The sequence below is a fragment of the Falco cherrug genome, chromosome 3, assembly GCF_023634085.1.
Source record: "Falco cherrug isolate bFalChe1 chromosome 3, bFalChe1.pri, whole genome shotgun sequence".
Taxonomy (NCBI): domain Eukaryota; kingdom Metazoa; phylum Chordata; class Aves; order Falconiformes; family Falconidae; genus Falco; species Falco cherrug.
In genome coordinates this window covers 31,530,226-31,552,958 of record NC_073699.1, presented here as the reverse complement: position 1 = coordinate 31,552,958, position 22,733 = coordinate 31,530,226, and the positions used below count along the sequence as shown (strand labels likewise).

The following is a 22,733-nucleotide window of genomic DNA, read 5'->3' as shown; positions in this document are numbered from 1 at the left end:
TAAGTCATCTCTTCTCATGACAGTATGGAGGTTTTAGGATGGCTCTTGAAAAACTAGAGACAAAATTCTGAAGGGAGTGCATTGTCCCCACAGAGAGCAGGATTTTCAAAGGAAATTGTTAGATTAATAGCAAAGGCTTCTTAATTCTGAAGGTCTTTTTTTGATCTCAGAGTGGAAGCCGGGCACTTAGGAAGTGCTAAGCCCTTGAAAATGTGGCCCCAAGTTCTGCTTCTGCCTGTTTGTATGTTCAAATAATGTGGCACAGCTGTGGAGATGTTCCTGGTCAGAAAGGGTCAGTAACTCACAACCAGAGAGATCAAGGTTAATAAGCATGATGCGAGTGCTGAAGCTATGTCCATATTCTGAAGACATGTCCTTATTCTACTCTCTAGAAGTTCTATTTTAATCCAGTGGCTAAAAAGAGATAAGAGACTATCCTAACAAAAGATAGGTATCAAAAGGTGTCACGCGACAAAAGCTGCATGACCTGAATACCACTATTTCACTCACAATTCTGCAGTCTGAATCAGGAGTAACTGAAAGTTGGTAGTATCTGGCCGTTCCTTGACGGTGTACATAAAGTGTGTTGTTGATAGATCCATCCATTTCATGGGAATAAAACTGAATCTTAGGTAAAACCACAGGAGGATTGAGAATATCAGATGAGCAGCAATACCTACTGAGTGCAGTGGAGTATGCTCACAGCTGGCAGAGGAGGCGGTGGATAAGGAAAAAATGCTGTTTCCTTTCACTCTGAAGGACAGTTACTCCAACTCAGTCCAGCACCACACAGCCAAGGAAGCATGCAGTGGTCCTCACCCTCCATAAATCACTGAGACCTTTATTTCCCACTGCTGTTAGCATAGCTCCTTCTACAAACTTTATATGTGTTTGGAACTGGGGAGTGAAAGAGCACAACAGTAACAAGAAATAAATGAAAGTTTACCAGCAATTTATTTACAGACAAACCTACAAAAAATAAACACATGCAGCAGCAACAGATACAAAACCCCTCCACTGCAACATCCTTTGGGAACTTTCTGTCTACCTTGTAATTAAAGACTTGGGTGTTTAAACCATGGAAAATGGAAAACCTATGTTTTAAAGTGGCCCAGTGCTTGTTCCCACATGCATTAATGTATTATTCTGTGGCCAGGACTGAAACGACTGCAGTTAAACATGTTTTCTTAGTCTACTCCTTTAAACAAAGATTTTTAGTTGAATATTTTTAGGAGTCCAGGTAAAAATAGCTGCATGTGCCTGTTGATTGAGGCATGGAACTGGACAGGAAACACTATTGTTACAACACACTGATTTTTCCTTAACTCTGATACTGGAATGAATCCAGGATTATTCAGAAGAGGAAAATCAGAGACTGGGAGAATACATCCTTGCCCATGTGAGCATAGAGAACAGACCTGTCAGATCACTGTTCTGATTTCTGCTGTTGTCACTACAGATGACGGATCATGGGTGCCAGCCTCCCATAGCCCAGTGAAGACCTCAGCCTCTGGTCACTAGATATTCTGAGGCAGGTCTCTCTCTGTCCCCCATTCTCCTCTCCATGAAGACTTTTTTGGTATAGGCACGTGAATATATGTAGACCTCCTAAAGGTCAGCCTCTGTTTGGCCATCATGGAACAGCTGAGGGCTCCTTTTTCTCATTATACGTTGACAAATAATATCCGGCTGTTCTTTTATCAAGGGTTGGCTGTAACTGATCAGTATTTCCTGACACAAAACTTGTCTTTATTCAGAAATTCCAGGTTAGAGAAATAACTGAATTACTTCTATCTAAACCAGCCGTTGCTGCCACTAGCATTGCTGTCCAAGGATTTCAAAGTTTTATCTGATGAGTCAGCAGGACAAAATACTTCACTAAGAAGTACTCATAAGAGAGACAGACAATCATCTTTCAGCTTCTGAGAGAAATATTGGAAAAGGTGATGAAATGTGCTCTTTAACACAACAAAATCATGAAAAAAAATTTTTAGACACTCCTTACTATGCTTAACTTTTCATATGCAGTGTTAAAAACTCACTAAAACATTAAGCCAAATCATGACTCCCACTGCGCCGGCAGCACAAAAGGCCAATTTACTAGAATCTATACAGATTTAAAGAATTTTTTCAATAACTATACACAACACATGAAACATTTGTTTAAAGAAAAAAAACCCTGTAATTTAACGAACCAGTAAAGGTACAGAACAATAGGAAACAAATGTCAGCACACTGAGAAAGAGGTCAGGATTATTGTTTCTTACATGACACCTGGTTTATTCTTTTGTACTAAGTGTTTAAATCAGTTTAGCACCATTTTGGTTCATTCAGAGATTAACAAAAGTTAATATTTTATAAGATTTATTTATAATACCCTTGAGGTTTAGAGTGTGTTTATGTAACCCTTCTGCCAGGAACTGGCAGCAGCTGAAAGAGCTGGATTGGTTTATCTAGGGGTTCTCTCTGAAAACTTAAACAACAGCAGTTTCAGCCTCCACCCAAAGCTAAATGACCTCCTTTGGGTGCCCTGACAAACAATAAATCCTGCTCAGGGCATAGCAAGAGTTTAGAACAAGATCCGGAGTTTCAAGACAAAAAGAACTTTAGAGACGAGGAAAAGGGAAGAAGAAAGGCTCAGGGTAAACCCATAAAAGCCACTAATCAATAAAATAAATAATGCTTAAGCAAGATCCCTAACCTCCCTCTCCTTGTCGTCTCTGTGGCACAAAATAAAGGCTTGCTCTCATTTCCAGACAGATGCCTTGTCACTTGAACATCGCTGCCCACTCAAAACTCTCCCCATATTTACTGTGTGGCTTCACTTTACAGCTAAGCTTATCAACATATGCATAGGAAATCCTACCCTCTCTCCAGCCCCCAGCCCCTTGCCCTGCTAACACCCTGTGCTGGTGCTGGTGCTCCGCTGACCATGCAGGGAGCTGATTCAAGGCACCAAACTGGTGGCAAATGAACTCAGCAAAACCAAAAGCAAGCAGTGGATAGTTTTCTGCTGGTTTAACTCCCTGAATCGACTTACTGTACTATAAAATGGAGATCAAAGCTAGCACCAGGGAAGAGGATGGCAAGGCTGGGGATAGAAAGAAAAACCAGACTGCTGTTGCTTCTATTAGTTACTAATAGGTTGGGCTGGTGCAGCGTTAAGATGAAGCTGCTCTCAAGCGTGGTGGCACTTTTATGTATTTGCTGGCTTTTCCCATACAGGCTAAACTTGGAGGGAGAGTGGCTACTCTGGCCATGACTACAGGAATAACAGGGCCCTTCTGTCTCTAAATAACCCTGTACAGTATCAGAAGACCCTTCACCCAGCCAAGCGGAGAAGTAGGGCCTCTGCTGCAAAACTGGAACACCCCATTTTACGGAGGACTAACCCTGTGGTCTGCCTCGCTGGCCAGGCAGCACTGCCCTGCTCCCCCCCGTCCCTCACAGAGCGAACAGGCCCTGAGGCTTCTTCCCAGTCCCACGGCCACTCCCGTACGTCCCCTGTGCCATAGCTAGATTTTGACAATTCAGCTTCCTCAGGTTTTTGGGGCACCCGGTGAAGATACCTAAGCGCCTGGTTTCCCCGGGAGCGGCGGAATTCACCTCGCACGGCCGCCACCAGCGCCCGCCTCGGGAAGCGGGGCAAGCTGAGGCACGGCCGGCCGGGCGCGCGCCATTTGCAGGACAACAAAAGGCCGTAGCGCTCCCACAACCCCCGGGCCGGCACCGCGCATCCTCGGGTGCCACCTACCGGTACCGTCTCCGTTAGACGCTGACCCGGCGCTGGCCCGGCGGCGCTGGGTAACGGCGGCCGGGGCGGGCAGCATGGCGGCCGCCATGGCGCGGGCCGGGCTGAGGCGCGGGCCTTGCTACCGCCTGGCAGGGGCGGCGGGCGGGCGGCCGGGGCTCGGCGGCGGGCGGGCGGCGGCGCGCTGGAGCCGCTCGGCGCCCGGAGGAGAGGTGCAGTACTGCGCCGAGCTGGTGCGGTGAGTGCCCCGCCGCGGAGGCCTGCGGACGCGTGGGTGCCGCTCCCCGCGGAGGAGGGCGGCCAGCCCGGCAGAGGGAGGCCTGCGGGCGCTTCCCTCCTGGCCGAGCAGCTGCGGAGTTTCCCGGGAAAGGCGGCCGGGTTTCCCCCCGCGGCAGCCGGGGGCCCGGGCCGGCGGGTGGGGTGCGCCTCGCCGCCTCGGGGCGGGGGGCAGCGCAAAACGGGCAGATACTGCAGCCGCGTAGAGCCGTTGGGGTTGGGAAGGACCTTTAGAGTGGCCGAGCCCGGCCGTTAGCGCAGCACTGCCGAGCCCACCGCGAAACGCCACATCTGCCGGTCTTGTAAACACCTCTAGGCATGGTGGCTCCACCACCGCCCGGGGCAGCCTGTGCCCGGGCTGGACAGCCCTTTCCGTGGAGACATCTTTCGCCGATGCCCAGGCTAAACCTCCCCTGGCACAACTCGAGGCCATCACCTCTCGCCCCATACGGTGTAGCCCGATGGCAGTCTCCGCCCTCCCCCCCGCTTCTTTCGTAGCAGTTTCTCTGAAATATCGAACGTTTCCATTTCATCATTTCGCCTTTTTGGAGAGAAGGATCACCGAAGTGGGCGTTTCAAAATAACGGATGTTTTCAGGTCTACTTGTCTGCCGGGAGATGGCCGAGCTTCTGAAGTACTCCCTGGAAAAATGAGCAAAAGCAGAGGGAATGTGGCAGCTGGACAGAGGGCTCACCGAGCTTCACTGACCTGAACCCAGAGGGCGAGGAAGTCCCTGTCTCCAAAACCACCCGGTTTTGGTCAAATCCAGAACGCCACAAGAGGAGCTGGAGCGCAGCTCAGAGGCTCCCAGGCCAGGTGGCATTTCTTGCTTGGCTTCTGGACTGTAGTCGATGTGCAGGGCCCCTTAGCTGCCTTCCAGTCCACGGGAGTTCAGAGTTACAGAGTAAAAAAAAAAAAAAAAAAAGTCTCCTTGTAGAGACTTAAGTAACTTTTCTTTGGATACAGCTGTCCTAGACAGATGGTTGACAAAAGCAGGGAGAGTACTTCCAAGCATGTATAGAAAGAGTGGAACGGGATCATCTCCAAACTGATGCTTGTAAAAGATACAAAGGTGTGCATGGTCAGCAGTAACATTTCAAGTAGGAAAACTAATGGAAAAAAAATAGTATTTTTTTTGCTACACTTAATTTTTAAGCTTAGAATAATTGAGGAAAAAAACATTGCAATATGCCACCACCATTACTAGATGGAAGAGAAACTTCTCTTGTTGTGCTGACCTGTACTTTGTGTAACATAGAGGTGGTTCTGTGTTGCATAAACAACTCAGGCAAACTGCGAAACTGGAACTAGGAAAATGTGGCTGTGAACCTTGGAGCTCTGCCCAGGGTGGGCAGTACTAGGTATTACTAGTCACCCTTGAAAAAAATACTAGGTTTTGAGCTGATAATACTTTTCAGAGTGTCTTAATTGAGGGAGGTTTTGTGCACCTGTTCTTTAATATGAAGGTGACCTTCAAAGCCTTCTGAAATTCATAAATTTTTTTTTTTTTTTTGGTTGGTGCTTTTAAATTTGCATCAAGCCCTGAAACAAGTTTCACAACTGTTGCGAAAACTCTTAAGGATTTGCTAGTTATCAGCTGCTGTGTATTGTAGGGGTAAGATCCTCTGTTAGTCTCACTTCCTGATTGTTTGATGCTTGAAGTAGCAACCCTGATAACCCTTGGTTTTAGTTTGGGTTTGCTATTTTAAGCTCACATTCAAAAGAAACATGAGCACATGTAAGAACAGCAGACTTCATGAAAATGAGAAAATATGTTTTCCTTGACACCTGCTTCTCCACTTTTGAGGTGAAACTTGGGGTTATTGGTCTTGTTCTAATGAAGGATCAGGTTATAGTCTTATCAGAAAGTACACAAAAACGTTATTTCAAAACAAGCAATTTAGCTTTTCAGAGGTGACCAAGTGTTTTTATTAGCTGCCATTATGTATGATTTTGCAATTTACAATTCTGTGCACTGATTGTTTTTAATTTAATGGCACACCCAAGTGGCCAAACAAAGGCATATCACTCTAGATCGGCCACAAGTTACCTGCAGCGAAACTGCCGAGACCCAGAGTTTTTATGCTTTGAATATAGTTGCCAATAAACAAAAACTTACTGGTTAAGCAAGTGCTCTTTTGCCAAGCTCCAAATCACAGTCTTTTAAAGAAATGTGGTTTCATGTTTGGAACAGAAGTCTGGAAGTTGGACAATCTGGATTCTGTTTGCAGTTCTGCCACAGCCTAGTTCCATGCTTTTAGCCAAATATCTTGAGATACGGATTTGAGAGATGCGCTGAGAGTTCAGACAGCATCCTCTCTGTCTTGGAGTTTGTCTTATTTTAAAATAAGCTTAAAAGCTGCTGATTTTGCATAGCCAGAGTTTTGAACTATAACTTCTTGCTACTATTTTTGGAGCTCAGTGCTAAGCAATAGCACACCCGGTTTATATAGAGCTGTAAATAATAAATGTATTTTTTCATTCTTTTATAGGAAGCGTGACTATGAAGGGTTTCTGTGTTCTCTGCTGTTGCCTGCAGAATCTCGAACCTCTGCTTTTGCTTTGAGAGCTTTCAATGTGGAACTGGCTCAGGCAGGTATTAAAATATGTTTGTGAACTCTGGAAATGTAAAATAACACTAAATTACAAAGATTACAAATTCTAAATTACACTAGTAGGGGGTGTTTTGCCAAGATTAACTTTCTGTACTATAATGTAGTGTACTATAATATAAATAGTGCAATACAAACCTCTGATTTTGAATGGCCCTTGGAAAGTAGCCAGCCTCCCCCAATTTATTTTGTTTATGTGTATAGTTTTTCTGACTTTCCTCTTTGTCATGCATTTTAAAAATAAATTATAACAAACAGGCTGTGGTCTTTGATACTGCTGTGTGACTGCATCTATGTCTGGCTTCAAATGCAGGGACTGAATGGGTTGCCAAGCCATATCTGTAGAAGGTTTGTCGAAAACTTGGATGATATAATCAGTCCCAGGTCTTTGTTGGCAGAAGCTAGGTGATGGAAACGCTGCTGGGAGGGAAGCTAATTAGACAGTTGTGGAAGTGGAGTGGCTGCAGTCTCCCCCCTTTGCTACATGGCCAGAAACTGCCAGTGCAACCAAGAAAGTTGGTAACACTTGCCAGAAAGGAACAATCCAGGAAATGTGCTGACCAAGTAAAACCCCTCATCAGCTTCTGTGAGCGGCGCTTCTGTCAATCTGTGACGCTTCCTCACTGCTTTTACCTCTTCTTATACTTCTGGGAAGAAAGCTAAGGTTAGGGTTGCCCAGGTTTTAACCTTCATGGGTGAAGATATTTTTTTTTAAACTCTCATAGTGCTCATATGCTTTATGAGCAATAAACATAAATTCAGAACTGAGCACTTCCCCTGCTGAGTTTGCCTGTGTCCTGTGTCTGTCTTTTCAGTGTAGACAGGCCAAATGCCTTAAAGGAACTGTGAATTTCACTCCAGATGTATCCTTTCCAGATTAAAGACTCCATAACTCAGAAGACTACAGGTTTCATGCGAATGCAGTTCTGGAGGGAGGCTGTGGAAGACATATACTGTGATAACCCACCACATCAGCCCGTTGCTACAGAACTGTGGAGGGTAAAATATACCTTTATTGTCCTAAAATTCACTTAACTAAAATATTACTGTGGGAAATAATGTCCTTGTTTTGTGTGTGCTGTGTTGCATAGTTAATAGCGTTATTTTATATAAAACAGGTAATGTAAACTGTGTTTGTGTGATGTTGTAAGTTACCTACAACCAAAGGGCAAAGTTGGAGAAGGAGGATAGTGGGCAGGACCTACCAGGAGGGTCAGACTTCTGCAAACAGTCTGCTTTTTTCTCTTCTGTTTAGGTGAAGGACTGAGTAAACTGTGGTAAGCTGTAAGTTGATAGCAAGTGAAGTGCATAAGTATACTATCTTGAGCCAGTGCTCATCCTGCCTGAATAGATTTAAGCTGTACAAAAAGACAGGAGGCTAAGCACAGGTGTTGAACTAGTAAATAGGGCATGAGGAAAAGTCCGAGACCTCTGTATGCAGTTACTGGGTTACAGGGAGAATCTTGATACAGTCTTCTCCTTGCATCAGGAGTTGCTTGATGACGTCTATTTAGGTATATTTTCCACAGATCCCGTTGTGTGCCATGAGTAACAGGGGATGTACTTGGTGAACTTAACAGTGCATTGAGTAACAGGGAATGTACTTGTGAACCTAACAGTTTATTTTTAACAAGATGCCCGAGTTCTACAGGCACTAGAACATCACACATAAAGTACACCTACAAATCTGTTCCTCTGCTGTTCATGGCCAAAGAAACAGAAGCTTTCTTCCAAAATTTTTTGTTTCTAGTTAGGACTGTCACTGGTATGTTCAAAGTATGGTTGAAAGTCTGAAGACAGTGTAAATGGATTTCCCCTTGATACTGATCTAGAACCATGGAATAATTTAGTTGGGAGGGATCTCTGGTTGTCATCTAGTCCAACTTGCCACTGAAAGAAGGTCTAACATCATAATTGGATCATGTTGTCAGGGTCACATTGAGCTGAATTTTTAATCAGGGATGGAAATTCCATTCATTGCTAACTTGTCATCTTAGGGCCGTGGGCCACAGCAAATCAGAACCTTCCAAAAGAGCAGCTACCATAAGGCCTTTATAAGATCAGAACTTAAACTAAATTTCTCTGAGCTCCTGGACATGAAAAGCTGCAGTCTGTCTAGATATCAATAGCTGAATTCAATTAACATGAATCCCATAGGTAGTTAGGTTTGTGGACCTTCTAAAAAACAGGCAGTGAAGTGTGGAGTCTTCACCTAAGTATTCATCTGCATTGTTCCTTTTAAAATCCCAGGAAGAGCAGGACACTCATTGTAATGCTGGGTTAGGCCAGTGCAGTTCCTGTGGGATTAAAGCATTTCACTTGTTGCCATTTTGGCTTCATATCTACTCCGCTGCACCTTTGACACCACAAAAATTAGTCCTTTCCAAATCCTCTATAAATGCTTTTTGGCAGTGCTGAAACTGTGGCCTCTCCTTGACTCTTCCTCCTTCAAATGTGAAATAAAGCATAAGTGAACATTTGTTCCTGTCTATCAACACTCATGTTTAGATTAAAGTTCAGATTTAAACAAGGTATACTTTGTTTAACTAAGAGAAAACATAGGTAAAGCCAAGAAGTAAAATAAAAGAAAAACAGCTGTTACAGTCACTTCTAGGAGGACCAGAGCTATTCACAGGTGTCTCCAGCTCAGATAAAGCGTGTGCTGTAGCCACAAAGAAATGTTCATACAGTTAGAATGAAGACTGGCAAATGTTGTGAGCCTCTATGGGATTATGGGAGTTGAAGATGCACCCAGGGTGGTACTTCAAGGTAGGCATTAAAATGCAGAACTGGTCATTTTGCATGTCAATCTGACTGTGCCTTTGCCCCTTATTTCCTTCTTTCTTTCTGTCTTGCATATTGACTTAGAATATGCTGATATTGTAAACTTGCCAGGAACAAGACCCTTTTCTCCCAAAATGCTTTTGTCTCCTGTCCAAGGAGGAACTTGCTTTAGTGTAGCTTAACTTATTTTTGTTTCCGAAAGATTCTCATTCAGTTGTCGGGTTGAGCAATTTAGGTACAAGTTAGTTTTGGATGTGATTGTATATATTCTTTAGACCACTTTTAATTTCGGGCTGCGTGTGTGTGTATCAATGTCCAACCAGTCTCCGAGCAGAGCCCCCTCCCAGCACCAACTTCCCCCCTAGTTTTATTGCTGAGCATGACATCCCATGATGTGGAGTAGCCCTGTGGTCAGCAGGGGTCAGCTGTCCCAGCTGTGTCCCCTCCCAACGCCTTGTGTGCCTCCAACCTACTTGCTGGCAGGGCAGTATGAGCAGAAGAAAAGGCCTTGATGCTGTGTAAGCCCTGCTCAGCAGTAACTAAAACATCAGTGTGTTATCAACACTGTTTTCAGCACAAATCCAGAACGTAGCCCCATACAAGCTGCTGTGAAGAATCTTCACTGTCCCAGTCAAAACCAGTACAACATTCAGATGTAAACCATTCAGATACTGAGATCAGTTGCAAACCTTTCCAATAGCTAAGGCTGCCAGTTATACTCCTTTCTCACAAATCAGAAAATTGATTTTGAAGTGGAAGCAAGAATTGGTCTGTCTCTGTGGGTAAGATTTCACCTCACGTGATTTCTGTAAAGGAAGACCAATAAAAGACAATCCAAACAGAACTGGTTGTGACGTAGGATTTGAAGAATAATTCTGAAAGTATTTCTAGGAGCTCTGATAGCTCGGAACACTGCCATGTGCTGGAGCGAACTAACAGTCTGACTTGACCTGGTGACCTTTGCACTCAAGATGTGATTTTATTTCTACATTTCAGCAAATAGCCCAAGAATGACTTGTTCGAAGAGCACAGCTTCACAAATGTTCAAGAATGTCATTGCAATTCTTAGAAGGGTTTGGAAAGACACCTGAACTCACAAGTATTGCAGAACTGTTAACAGAATTGCTGTCTCTTTTGTACAGCATATTTTACATATACTCTTTTCTTGCTGTTGAGTTTGTATGAGGACAGTTTTGTTTTTCTAGAATAAATACTAATTTATCATGCTAAGCATGTTTCCGAAGTTTTGTATATCCCAGAACACTCACATTTGGATTCCAAGAGTTTTATGCAGTAGTAAGATATAGAAATAGCTTTTAATAGTATTTCTAGAATTATTAATAGCTCAACTCTTAGTGACTTTCGTATAAACTTACACAGCAGCTGTGTGATAGTTGTTCTTACTTATCTGTCCATTTTGAACATACAAAAAGTGAGGCCTAATTCTCCGTTGATTTCTGTGGAAGAAGTCAGTTTTCAAAAGCTGAAAAATGAGGACCTGTGCGTTTGAATGAAGGTAGCTTAAAATGGGTGTAACGTACAAAGTGGATTATTTAGCATAACTCAGTCACAGGTCAAGTCTTAAAGCATCAAACTCTTTCAAGGATTTCATTTACAAAGTGATACTCAAGATGAATAAGTGAGAAGTAAACCTGACGTTAGTAGTTGTAGCTTTAAATTTGCCTTTTCACATACCAAGTACTACCTCAAGCAGATTTTGTTGAATCAACAAGAAGATCTAGTTTTGTCAGACCTTAGAAAAAATATTTATAAATACAATGGATATAAAGAAGAAGTTGAAAGTGAGCTATAAAGGCTAAGATTGTGAGAAATCTGTTCCATAGGTTTTGTTTATATGTGTGATTGTAGCCTTTCTGACAAAGTGGTCTGCAAAATTCAGCATGTGTAAGTAAGGGGATGGAAGGTAAGTTGATAGGAAGGGGTACAGGAAGGAAGTCAAATACAAAAGTCAAATACAAGTTAAGAACCAAAAGGGGAGTGCATGAACATGAGATGCTGTGGGATACGTTTTTGAACAAAACCATAATATTAATTACATTTCTTTGTTAGGATGCTGTCTTTACAGTACCTATTTGTATGTTGTACTGACATTTTCTGAACATTTATAGGGGAAGTCTTTTTATTGCTTGACTGTCCTCTTTGGAAAGCGAACATAGTAATCTGCGAATATTTTGTGGGAATATATGACTCCATGAAAGAATAAATTACTTTCAAAAATATTTTTAAATGAATGCTTTTAGTTAACTGTCTTGATGTCCCAGATCTCATTTTTTTGTGTGCAACAACTTGTCACAAATGCTAGTTAAATTTTTTTGTATTTGAAGACGATTCTCATTTTCCACTGACATGCCACTTTGATTTAACCCAGTGAATACAATCCTTGGGAGGAAAGGATTATCTAAAATATTTTTCAGCCTTCAGAATGCATACATTAACATGGATGTTTTATCTGATAATCTTCAGGCTGTCAAGAGGCATAAATTGACTAAAATGTGGTTTATGAAGATCATTGATGAAAGAGTAAGTATTTACCAATCAAAGTCTGATTCTGGTTTTAGTCATATTTGGGGGTTTTCCCCTTATTTTTAGGTGTTTGTGTGTAAAACAAAAGCTTAAGTAATTAATCTTTTCTGGGCAGTAGTATTTCTCCTTAAGGATGGTACTGCTACATTTCCTTTTAATTCCTTGATGCCCCTCTTCATAGGTTCTGAACTTTCTGTCTAAAATGGCTAATAGAATCCTTTGTTTATTTTTGCTTTAAAATAGATGTAGTTTTTGAGTCCACATCTTTCTTGTTCCCTGTTTTGACGACCCGTGTATCTGTGCTCATGTTTTCTGTTGCTGGTCTGTATTCCTGATTTGAAGTGGTTGCTCCTAGAGGTAATCCATTGGGAGTTACATTTAGATACTTTTCTGTGTGTAAGTGAGGGAAGTTCCATCATGTGGGGTTATGTAGAAAGGTCTCCATATGCTAAGAATTCTGGAAAACTACATTTTAATAGAAATGGAAATGAAGATTGTGCAAGAAGGAAAGTCCGTACATGTTCTCTCTTTGTGCCATTCCAATCCTGCCCCAGGAGAAAGGCCAACTTGCATATTGCAAAAAGTTGCACAGATCTACATCATTGGCATCATCTTATTTCTCCACACCTCTTTTCTTACCATGTCAATTTTGCCCCTAAATAGCCTTTTCTTGTGATGAGTCATTGATATAAAATCTCAAAAATTAAATGACCTGTCTGAACCTTTCTTCCACATTTTTCTGCTTCTCCTTATCATGGATGTGGAGTTTTTTCTAAGCAGCACTGTGAAATGGAGTATTTAAATCACATGAATTTTAAAGTATCTATCCTTTTTCTGGGAAAAAACAAGAGGAAGAATTTCACTGATACAGTGATGCTGCTACCAACTGTGACACAAGGGCAAGACTGAATAGCTGAGGGCAGGAATTTCTTAAGTGACTTTAGCTGCTAAAGTTAGTGTCTCATGAAGTTATACCTTGAGAAAATTGGTCAGTTACTTGTGGGGTCTCATTGCTGTGAAAGACTGCAGAGTTTTTAAATTTTAAGACTGGTATGTTTTAACCACAAAAGCCACTAGGACAGGAAGAGCGATGGAGGATGTTATATTTTTGTGTGTATTTGCATATGACTTTGGAACTCGTGTGTATTTGGTGGATTGATTTTTGTGCATATTTCAACAAGTGTATACCTGTTTATCTAAGTTTCTCTGTGCTTAAGGATTAAAATTGGCAACCTCGTAGTGTAAGAATACCATATGCGTTTTGTTTAGGCTGTATCTTTTTTAATTAAGAATTCTGATTTTTTATTGTTGCAAAAAGTTACATTTGCTCCAGTAACCAGACTTGGCTGCAGTTGCATGTAGCTGTTTGGTTATGTTAGACTTGCTGTACGTTTTAGTGACCGAGTTTATACTGTCTCTTAATTTTGTCCTTTTTTCTTCTAATAGTGAATTAGGCTGACATGATTGTAGTAATAAACTTGTACAAATATCATTGTGTTTACATTTTACTGAAGTTCTGTGTTCATATTACAGGAGAAGAATTTGGATGATAGGGCGTACCGTAATATCCAGGAGCTTGAAGCATATGCTGAGAACACTCAAAGTGCCCTCTTGTACCTCACCTTGGAAATGCTGGGTAGGAGTTTTCCCCTGTTTAGATTTTCTTGATGACTCATTAGTGCAGACAGAATATTTACTGATGTTTCAAAAAGCCTACTCTTTTTTTCCACTGGAGTTTAATTTCAAGAGAAGCTGTCTTGGGTAATACTTCAGATACCTTTTGAATGCTCAGTGATAAATCTGGAATCTTACTGCACCTGTCCTAGAACTACATACTTTCCTTAGAAGCTGCTCAGTGAAAAGCTCACTGAAGTGTGGTTTCCTACTGCTCTGTTCTTTGTTGCTTTGTTTTGTCTCTTCTTGCTCCTGTTGCAGAGTGTGGTGAATTCAGCTAGCTCTTCTCCATATTTTCTGATTGTCCCACTTGACAGAACACAAAGTGCTGTAGTTATTCTGCAGATGTTGTTCTATATTGCAGTGATGTAGACTGCTTATCTTGGAAAAGCTGACTTCCCAACCTCTAAACTTCGCTTGGTGGTGGTGTAAATTTGGGTCTGAATCCTCTCCTCTTCGTAAAAGTGGGTTAATTATCAATAATTGAATAGCTAGAAAAAATGTGACAAAGATGATATGATCCTTGCAGTTAAGAGCTAGTCTGTGTCAGGTTTAACACAAGAGTCACAGATTGGGAAATAACTGTTCCATTTGCGGTGAAGAAAAGGTTAACTTTCTTTAAGGTGTCTTGTTGCATTATGGAAGTATGCCCTGTATGAGTTCAGGAGTAAAAGAAGGGTGAGAATTACTATTTTGTAGTATTTAGTATTGTAGTAGCAGTATTTTCTTCTTCCTTATCAGAGTAGTCTGATGGAAGGCTGATGCTGAGTTTAAAAATTTAAAAAGAAGAGAGAGAAGTAAAAAGAGAGATACAGAAAGTACATTATTCTTTGGAAGAAATGAGGAACCTATTTCTTAACATCTGATGTTCGCTTCCTCAGTGGGAAATCAGTGAAATGGTGCAAGTGTCTTTCTGAACTTCTCATTGAAGAAATGTAGGAGTATGAAAAATAACAACATTTTCCATTCTGAGAAATGTCCTCAATCCTGAACAAGTTCAGTCATTCTTGGGTCACTCCTAGTACAAGTCAGATGATCCTGTTCTTGAAAATCTGTTATGGGGGCTGCAGATTTTCTAGGTGCCCTATTGTCATGTTTAACCTCTCTTAAATACACTAGTGTAACAAAATATCTAAGCAAAAGTCTCCTTCACTGCATATTAAACAGTTAACTTCTGTGGTTTTTTTCACAGATGGGAGAAATTAATTGAACACAGACCTTTTCTTGGTGTTTCCCGTCAGCAGTCTTTTCTAGACTAGGTGGACCTGGTTTCATTACAGGTCATACTTGCTAAATTTCTTGTGGTTTTTAGCTTCTTTATTTCTGATCTATGTTCAGTTTGTGTGTCTCTCTTCCAGTAGCAGTGCTGCTTTATTCTTACTGATTTTTGGGTTTCTTCTTTTGTCAAGCTCACTTTGACTGGTAATCTTGTTGTGCAAAGTCCTGGTACTTCCTCCCAGCTTCTGTCATTTAAAAATACTAACAATGTGCTCTCTGATTCATTGCCAAAGTAGTGAGGAGTCTGGTACTACTCAATAATTTTGTTAAACCCTTTCAGAACCTCACTTTTGGGATATATTCCAAGGTTGAGCATGAGTCATTGCTAACTCTTAGACTTTGAGGTGTTGGTTTTTTTTTTGTCGTGGTTTTGTTTTGTTTTTTTTTTTTTAATTCCTAGTTATATGTAAAGCTTGAGCTGCCCAGTCAGTATCGATGTTATATCCATTGATTCTTCCAAGCCATGCTCTGCTTTCTGCTGCCATTGCCAAAATAAGTCCATGTAGTCTACTGATAGCCACTGTTTTGCAAAGGCTTCTGAGACCTGTGCAAGGCTCAGGCAGGCTTGGGCAGCAAAACTGGTACGCCCAGTGTCCTTTCTCAGGTGTCAGTAGGCTCATCGGTCTTCACAGAATGCTGCTTCTGTTCGAGCTGTTGTGAATTTTAATTTCAGTTTTCCTTTAAGTTTTCATTCTATCCTAGATCAGTCCTACGAAAACATTACGGCTTTATGATCAGTCTAAGCCAGCTCTGTATGTTCTTGCCATGAAGAGCAGTGGTGCTGCTCTGCCCCACTCGCCTCCCTCTTCTTTCCCTTCCCACAGTTATGTGACCATGCAGTAACCAAAGTTAGTTTTCCATTGCTTTGGTGATCTGATTCAGTTCACTATGGTACTACCGCATGGCCTGTGACAGCACAAGGGAGGTGGCAGAAGTACAGGTTCTGGGGGGAAGCATAGGACCATTCTCTTTGGCCTCAGTACACAGCTGAATCAGCTGCAGCTAATCATGAAACCATGCTGTAAGCATTAGTGCTTGTCAGGAATCTCACGGTTGTATGACTTTTCTAGCAGGAAAAAACAGTTCTTGGAATACTGTTATCCTGGGAGAGGACATGGCAATGAAAATGAGTTTGTGTACTGATGTATCTGAATAGGTACTGCTCTGCTAAGTGTTCACTTTGCCGAAACTGCAACAAGCTGAGAGGTATTTTGCTCTTCAGTGTGGAAATCGATGACCTTGCCTGCTGCTTTGCACCTCTGAGATGAGACCTCAAGGCAGTTTATGGATATAGACAGTTCTATCATGGACCGATGCACTTAGCTTTCCTTAAATATGACTGTGGTACGCGTCAGGGAAGACTGTACCCCCTCAAAAGGCCTGACAGTGTATTTCTAAACTTATTATTTCTGCAATTTTAGGTGTGAGGGATATCCATGCTGACCATGCAGCCAGTCACATTGGGAAAGCGCAAGGCATAGTTACCTGTTTAAGAGCAACTCCGTATCACAGTAGAAGACAAAAGGTCTTTCTTCCCATGGACATTTGTATGTTGGTAAGAGAAGCAAGTTGTCTGGAATTGAACAGTACAGTGTTTCTAACTGTGTCTCTCAGAATTTATTAGGCTAGAAACAGAACCCTTTTTTCTTTATTTTAACTCTTCGTGCTGTGGCCTAGTGATATGCCAGTCATGGTTTTGTGTCTTCTGGGAGGTGAAAGGAGTGACCTTTATGAAACTCTAGGGTTTCTGATTTTTTTTTTTTTAATTTTATTAAATGTAGTAGTATTTTAGCTTTCAGGAATTTTTCCATTAATGTGTAGGATTACACATATGGAATAGTGCCTGGGTTCTGGTTTTTGGGTTTGTTTTCTTTTTTCTTTTCCTCTCCCCGTAAAGGAAATGCTGTGAGAGGTTTTACTTCTGAACAAAGTTCTTGTGTTTCCCATTACTACATTTCATAAATGTGCTGGTGATTTTGGGTTTTTTGGGGTTGGTTTGGTTGGGTTTTTTTGTTACATGTTTGATAGCTATAAGCATACATTCTATACATTGCTGTAGGAGATAGTATAGTCCTCCAATTTAATTGTACATGTAATTTGCATTGGAATTTAGCAGACATTGCAATTTTGGGTAAAACGGGATTAAAGCTCAAATTTTTTGGTTAAAGATCTCTGGCTAGAACTGTAGGCATCTCAGCTGTTATTCCTTCATCTCCAGTCTTTATTTTTAAATATTAATGCTGTTCGTTTTATACTTACCCAAAATCTATGTAATATATTGTGGTGATACTTAAGGCAGTTGTGTTAGTATTTTTTGAATGTTGTTGTAATACAATTGGAAGTTTTGAGTTGAAGTTTAGTAGTTAGTTGCAAAAACCATAGACCTAATATAGGTCAAGGCTGTAAGAATGCAGAAAGGAGCTGCACCCTGCTTTCAGCCCTTCTGGGACTGGATGGTATAGGAGGCCTTCCAAGATTTTAGCTTTTCAAACACAGCATGAAAATTCACAGTCATTCCTTGCCACTGAAGGTGTTTTACAGTGAAACTGTAAAAACAGCTTGCATCCCTTCTGTGCAAACTGAGCATCTTGCAGGCATTTCAGCTGCTGGCAAGTATCACAGAGTGCTGCTGGAGTCTCTGCCTCCTGTGAAGCCTACCTGCCTACCTTTATACAGCTTCCACACGTTTGAGTGTTGTTGAGAAGAATGGGCAACTGGTGCAATTCTGAATATACCATATTCTGTCTTACATTGGTCACTATAGTCAAAGAATTAAGTTTGGGGTTGGGTTTTGGGGCAGTGGGGGTGGTTTTGCTTTTTCAGTTTGTTTTGGATTTTGGGAGTGGGGTGGTTTGAGTTTTTTTTGTTTTGTTTGTGTTTTTTTAGTTTTGCTGGGATTTTTGGTTTGGGTTTTTTTAAGAAAACTGAAAAAATATTGGTTCTTGGGTTATGGTTTTAAAAATGGGGCATCTAAACTGATCTAAATTCCCAAACCTTTAAAATCTGACTTGGTTATCTGACTGACCACAAAGTCTTTAGGGAAAGAATTCATGCAGAGAGTCTGTACCAACTGTCCTCTTTGTTCTCTTGATTTTTTTTCCAAGTGATCAACACAAAAAAAAAGGGGGGGGGGGGGGGGAATTTAATAGGGAGGGGGCAGTGGGAAAACATTTAGGCTGTTTCAGTCTTATGTCATTAGTTTGGTGGCTGGGACAGGTTTCTGAGAAGCTAAAAGGGTAGCTTGATATTTATTGAGGTTTTTGGTTTTTTTTTTAATTTTCTTTCCTGTCTAGCATGGAGTTTCACAAGAGGATTTCATAAGAGGCAAGCAAGAGAAAAATGTGAGAGATGTAATTTATGACATTGCCAGCCAAGCCCATATTCATCTAGAACACGTGAGATTCCTTCCCTTTTATTTATTTAAATAAATGTAATTGATGCTAATCTTCACAAAGCATTGTGCGCAAGTGTTGTTAGAAGACTTACAGCTGCATACTTATTTTCAGGCATTTTACTGTTAATTACTTCCAGTGTTTAAATAAAAAAAAAAACCAAAACAACAACCCAGCCACACAAACCCTTTAAATATTACAACTACTTCTGTAGGAATATTATATTTACCTGTGTGTAGTTTACTCACAGCCGGGCCCAAGTGCATATAGATAAATACTGCCTAAATGCCTTACTACTGGCAGAGAAACTTCAAGCAGATTTTTATAAATGCAGCTATATGCCAGCATGGGATCAGCACCATAGAAAGCACTTCTGCATATGGTATTTCACAGTCAGGGGAATGGCTGCCAGGAAAGCAGAGCATGTTGCCTTTAACTGCTGGTTAGTGTATGTGGGAGGGGGGATTCATTCCTTAACATGACCGTACATGCTTAAAGCTATGTTGGGAAAGGTACTTACTGTTACATTTCTTTTCTGGCTCACAACCAAATGAATTAGGGAAAGACTTTATTTGCTTGGAACAGCGGATGATGAATCCTAGAGAACCTCAGAGTCCTCTTGTTTTTCTTCTATGCTCCTATTTTAGCTACACTCTGAATTGTTTGTTGGTACATAATACAAAAGCAAAAGAATGTTTCATCAGTAATGCTGTGTCTGCCTTTGTCTGGAAAACAAAACTTGCAAGCAGCACTGTAGAGTGTGTCTTAAGTCTACAAGTACATGTAAACATATACTTTGAACATTGCACCCAATACTTCCAGTCAAGGTAGTCTGAAAAGATACCACTTTGAAGTGAAGTGCCAGATTTATCTCTGCATTTACACCATTAATACAATCCTCAATTACAGTGTTACCTGTGATCACAGTACTTTATGCAGTAGCGATAGGAGAGCCCTTCATTTTTCTGAAGGTAAAATGAGGCATCCCTAGCTTGTTCAGTCAGTGGTTAGTTGATTAATATTTTGGGGTTTTTTTTTAATAATATGTAGCCTTGGGCTTTATTTTTAATACAGACTCTTTATAATTGGCATTTAATGCATTCCTGTTCATGTTGTTTCTTCACCTGATGTCTCCGTTTTTGTTGTCACATGCCCAAGAAAACTTTATTCCATTTAGAAGCAGAGAAGACAAAATGCAACATCAGAACTGCCCACTGTCTTTGTTCAAGCTGAAATATTTTGATTTTTCTTTTTTTATTCCCCACCCCTCAACCTATAATGCACAGTGTATAAAACCCACTGACTTTCATTGCAATTGTGGCTTACAAAAATGCCAAGTGTCTGGCCTGAAATGCCTCACATCAGGGATGGGAGGCATGGAAAACAAGCAACATGTATTTATTGTCCAGATGTTTAGAATTTAGTTCTTGGTATTGCATGCAAATTTTGGGACAGAAATGGAGAGAATTCACTTCTGCAGAGCCTTTCAGATAATTTGGTAATTCTTAGTGCAATGGTCCCCTGGCTCCCAACATGCCAACCAGCTTCTGAAGAGAACAGGCAGATCCTTACTCCTGCTTTCTTCCCACTCCATTCCTAGAGCAGAGCCCATGTTATGCACTGGGAGGGTCCTATGGGAAATACGCAATGTGATCGTGTAGTTGGAGACTATATAGAAAGTAGAAACACAGGGAAAACAGATTAGGGCAGCATTAACATTTTATTCAATTGAATGTTGATGTTGGGGTGTGTCCCTCCTTTTTTTTTTTCTTTTTCCTAAATTGTGGGTTATATCTTCTTAATTAAAATAAAAAATTCTCTCTGAATACCTGCTTCCAGCCTCCATCATCATCAGCGAAGAATAATTGACAGTGCAGTATCTCTAAAGTGTTCAGACCACTTGAACTGGCAACAGCTGGCAGTAATAACAGGGTATTAGCCTCCTTGATAATCAGATGGTCTTTGTTAATGCAAGGATGAAGATACTTTCTCCCCTAATGGATAAACCAGTCTTGCTGGCAACATTTGCGGGTGTTTCAAGACATTTAGGTGAATGTAATGGGCTGGTGCCTTTAAATGCATCTGTTCTCTGGTATAAAATCACAATCTTGTTTTGCCTGAGGGTCTTTCCAGCCACTTCACCCTCTGTCTTAGTTGGAATTACAGGGTCGGGTAAAGTTTAAACCTGCAGAGTGGTTTCAACAATCTCAGCGTTTGTTACATAAACCACATATTTTGGAGGATGAGGGTAACAGTTACCACCCTCATTTCACAGTCAGAAGAAACATAATTCTGAAGTGCTAAATTAAGTCTCAGCGATGCTATATGAAGCGTATTGTAGCGATGTGGCACTTGATCTTGGGGAAAAAAGTTTCTGTAGTGTGGTCAGCTCTTCCTGATACTGCGACTGATGACCAGCAGAGGGCAAAATAAGGTAATGAAGATTGCAGTTTTCTTTAGGAATTGTGTATTTTCTTAGAATAAAAGCATATAATAAAAGTTCTCTGTCAGTCCCACCGTGATCCCTTTGAAAGCCTGCCAATACATTTACATATGTGTACCCCTATTAAACACCCCTTCCCCTGTTCTTCTTATTTAAGAGTCTCCTTTTGGCTTTTTGCATTTATCTCAATTATGCTAGATCATTATGGACTCAGTTTACCAAGGAAGATAGCATGGTTTTCGAATGACAAGCAACCCATTCTGGGTTAAGCAGGTCAAGCAAGATTTTATTCTTTTCTCATCCCACAACTAATAAGGCAGAACATTAGATCAGGGAAGAGCATTTTGTGTTTTTTAGAGAGAGATGTATACACACACACACACACTTTATTATATCTCAAAGTTTTAAAATAATTTGCCTTCTGAAAAGATTCAGTATTTTTCCCTTTTAAACAGCCTAATTTTCTCAATTGTCTGGAAAGACCCATGGAAAATTAACAGAAATGTGTATTCTCATCAGTATTAATGGTTTGTTTGTTTTAAACTGCAAGGAAAGGAAAACAGGGAGGGATTCTGTATTTATAAATAAGCATTACAGCAAGATTTGATTCAGCTCTGTTAGATATACCCGAGTTGTACATGGGTTTAAACTGTAGATTTGATTCAGCCATGTTTTAAGACTGTTTTTATGTAGATACTGAGGACCTCAGGCACTGCGATCCTTTCAAAGTCCCATAAATGTAAATGGAGCATAACTGGACTTCTGGGACTGATGGCAACACTGGACCAAAAATATGTACTCAGAAAAAGGCATTTCTGGTCTTCCATCATTTCTGTCTCTTGGGATGTAGAGAGTTATTTGGTGGGGGGCGGGGGGAAAGGGCTAGACCATATTTATTAAATCAGATGTAACTTGGAACTTTGTTGGAACAAGGGATGCTAATTTACATTGGCTTATTATATCTAAACCATAAGGCTGTCAAACTGTGCAAGAATTTTAGTAGGACTCTCCCATTATTATATACTTTCTGTGCAATTACTTTTGTATACAGTGAGGGATGGTGCTGGCATGCACGTAATGAAAAATTACAGTTTCAGGATGTCAGAATAAAAAGGGATGAAGCTTGTAATGCAGTCTGTTGCCTCTAACCATTATATATAGTACTTGATATTTAATCTGAAATGTTAAATTCTCCTAATAAGTATGTTTGGTTTTTATTGGTGTTTTTTTTTTCCCCTCCCACCTCACCCCATTTACTTCCAGGCTAGATCTTTCAGTAAGAAAGTTCCTGTGAAGGCATATCCTGCTTTTTTCTGTACGGTGGGTGTAATATCATACACTCTTTAAGTGGTGGACTCACTTCTGTGCTAATATGCTTGTGAAGACTAGAGTATCAGATGAAGCATGGTTAACTAACGCTTCAAGTGTCTATTTTGGGAGGATGTAATACTTAAAACTTGTGAAAATCATAATGTGTGCCTGACTCTGGAACCTCATATTTTTGATCAACACTTCTAATCCTTCTTTAACTACATTGTTTCACTCAATGGTATATTCACAGACCATTGTTCTGATGCAAGGGCCCAAAATCTTGTCACAAATTATTTTTGTAATTTGCTGTTTGGTCTAGTAAGAGATAATGCTTCTCTTCACAAAGCCTGCCTTTTTTATATCCTTTGAATGTGACAGTTACACTACCACTTAATAAAACAGGCTAATTGTGAAGCCTTTTGGCAGTTCCTCAATCAATTTCATCGGTTGCTTTTTAAACTTAATACCCAGTTATTTGTGTGCACCATATGGATTAAGCTTTTTTTCTTATTTTCTAGGTTGCTTTAGATGATTATTTATGTAATATGCGAAAAGTGGACTTCAATATATTTCATCCAAGCTTACAAAAGAGGAGTACATTATTACCATTGCATTTATATATTAGATCTTGGAAAAAAACATATTAAAGTTTGGTTTTTTTAATATGG

At 40.7% G+C, this 22,733-nt stretch overlaps 1 protein-coding gene and 1 long non-coding RNA gene across 8 annotated transcripts in view; one reads left to right on the top strand and one right to left on the bottom strand.

Annotated features, from left to right (window-relative positions):
• Window positions 1-3,893, bottom strand: part of LOC106631551 (uncharacterized) — a 13,128-nt gene extending 9,235 nt beyond the window's left edge. Inside the window, exon 1 of the long non-coding RNA XR_008731638.1 lies at window positions 3,755-3,893. This is a non-coding gene — a long non-coding RNA (uncharacterized LOC106631551). The remainder of the gene's footprint in view (window positions 1-3,754) is intronic.
• Window positions 3,439-22,733, top strand: NDUFAF6 (NADH:ubiquinone oxidoreductase complex assembly factor 6). Of its 7 annotated transcripts, none has more exons than XM_055706542.1 (9): window positions 3,439-3,756; window positions 6,520-6,623; window positions 7,516-7,638; window positions 11,908-11,964; window positions 13,501-13,603; window positions 16,341-16,474; window positions 18,213-18,314; window positions 22,018-22,074; window positions 22,584-22,733. In XM_055706542.1, exons 2-9 carry the CDS (start codon window positions 6,603-6,605, stop codon window positions 22,710-22,712), a joined length of 726 nt encoding a protein of 241 aa, XP_055562517.1. In that variant the 5' UTR covers window positions 3,439-3,756; window positions 6,520-6,602; the 3' UTR covers window positions 22,713-22,733. The 7 variants fall into 7 exon arrangements, with proteins under 7 accessions (XP_055562517.1, XP_055562519.1, XP_055562514.1 ...); XM_055706544.1 differs by having other exon boundaries at window positions 3,581-3,756; window positions 6,520-6,619; XM_055706539.1 differs by lacking the exon at window positions 3,439-3,756 and adding an exon at window positions 3,763-3,989 and having other exon boundaries at window positions 6,520-6,619.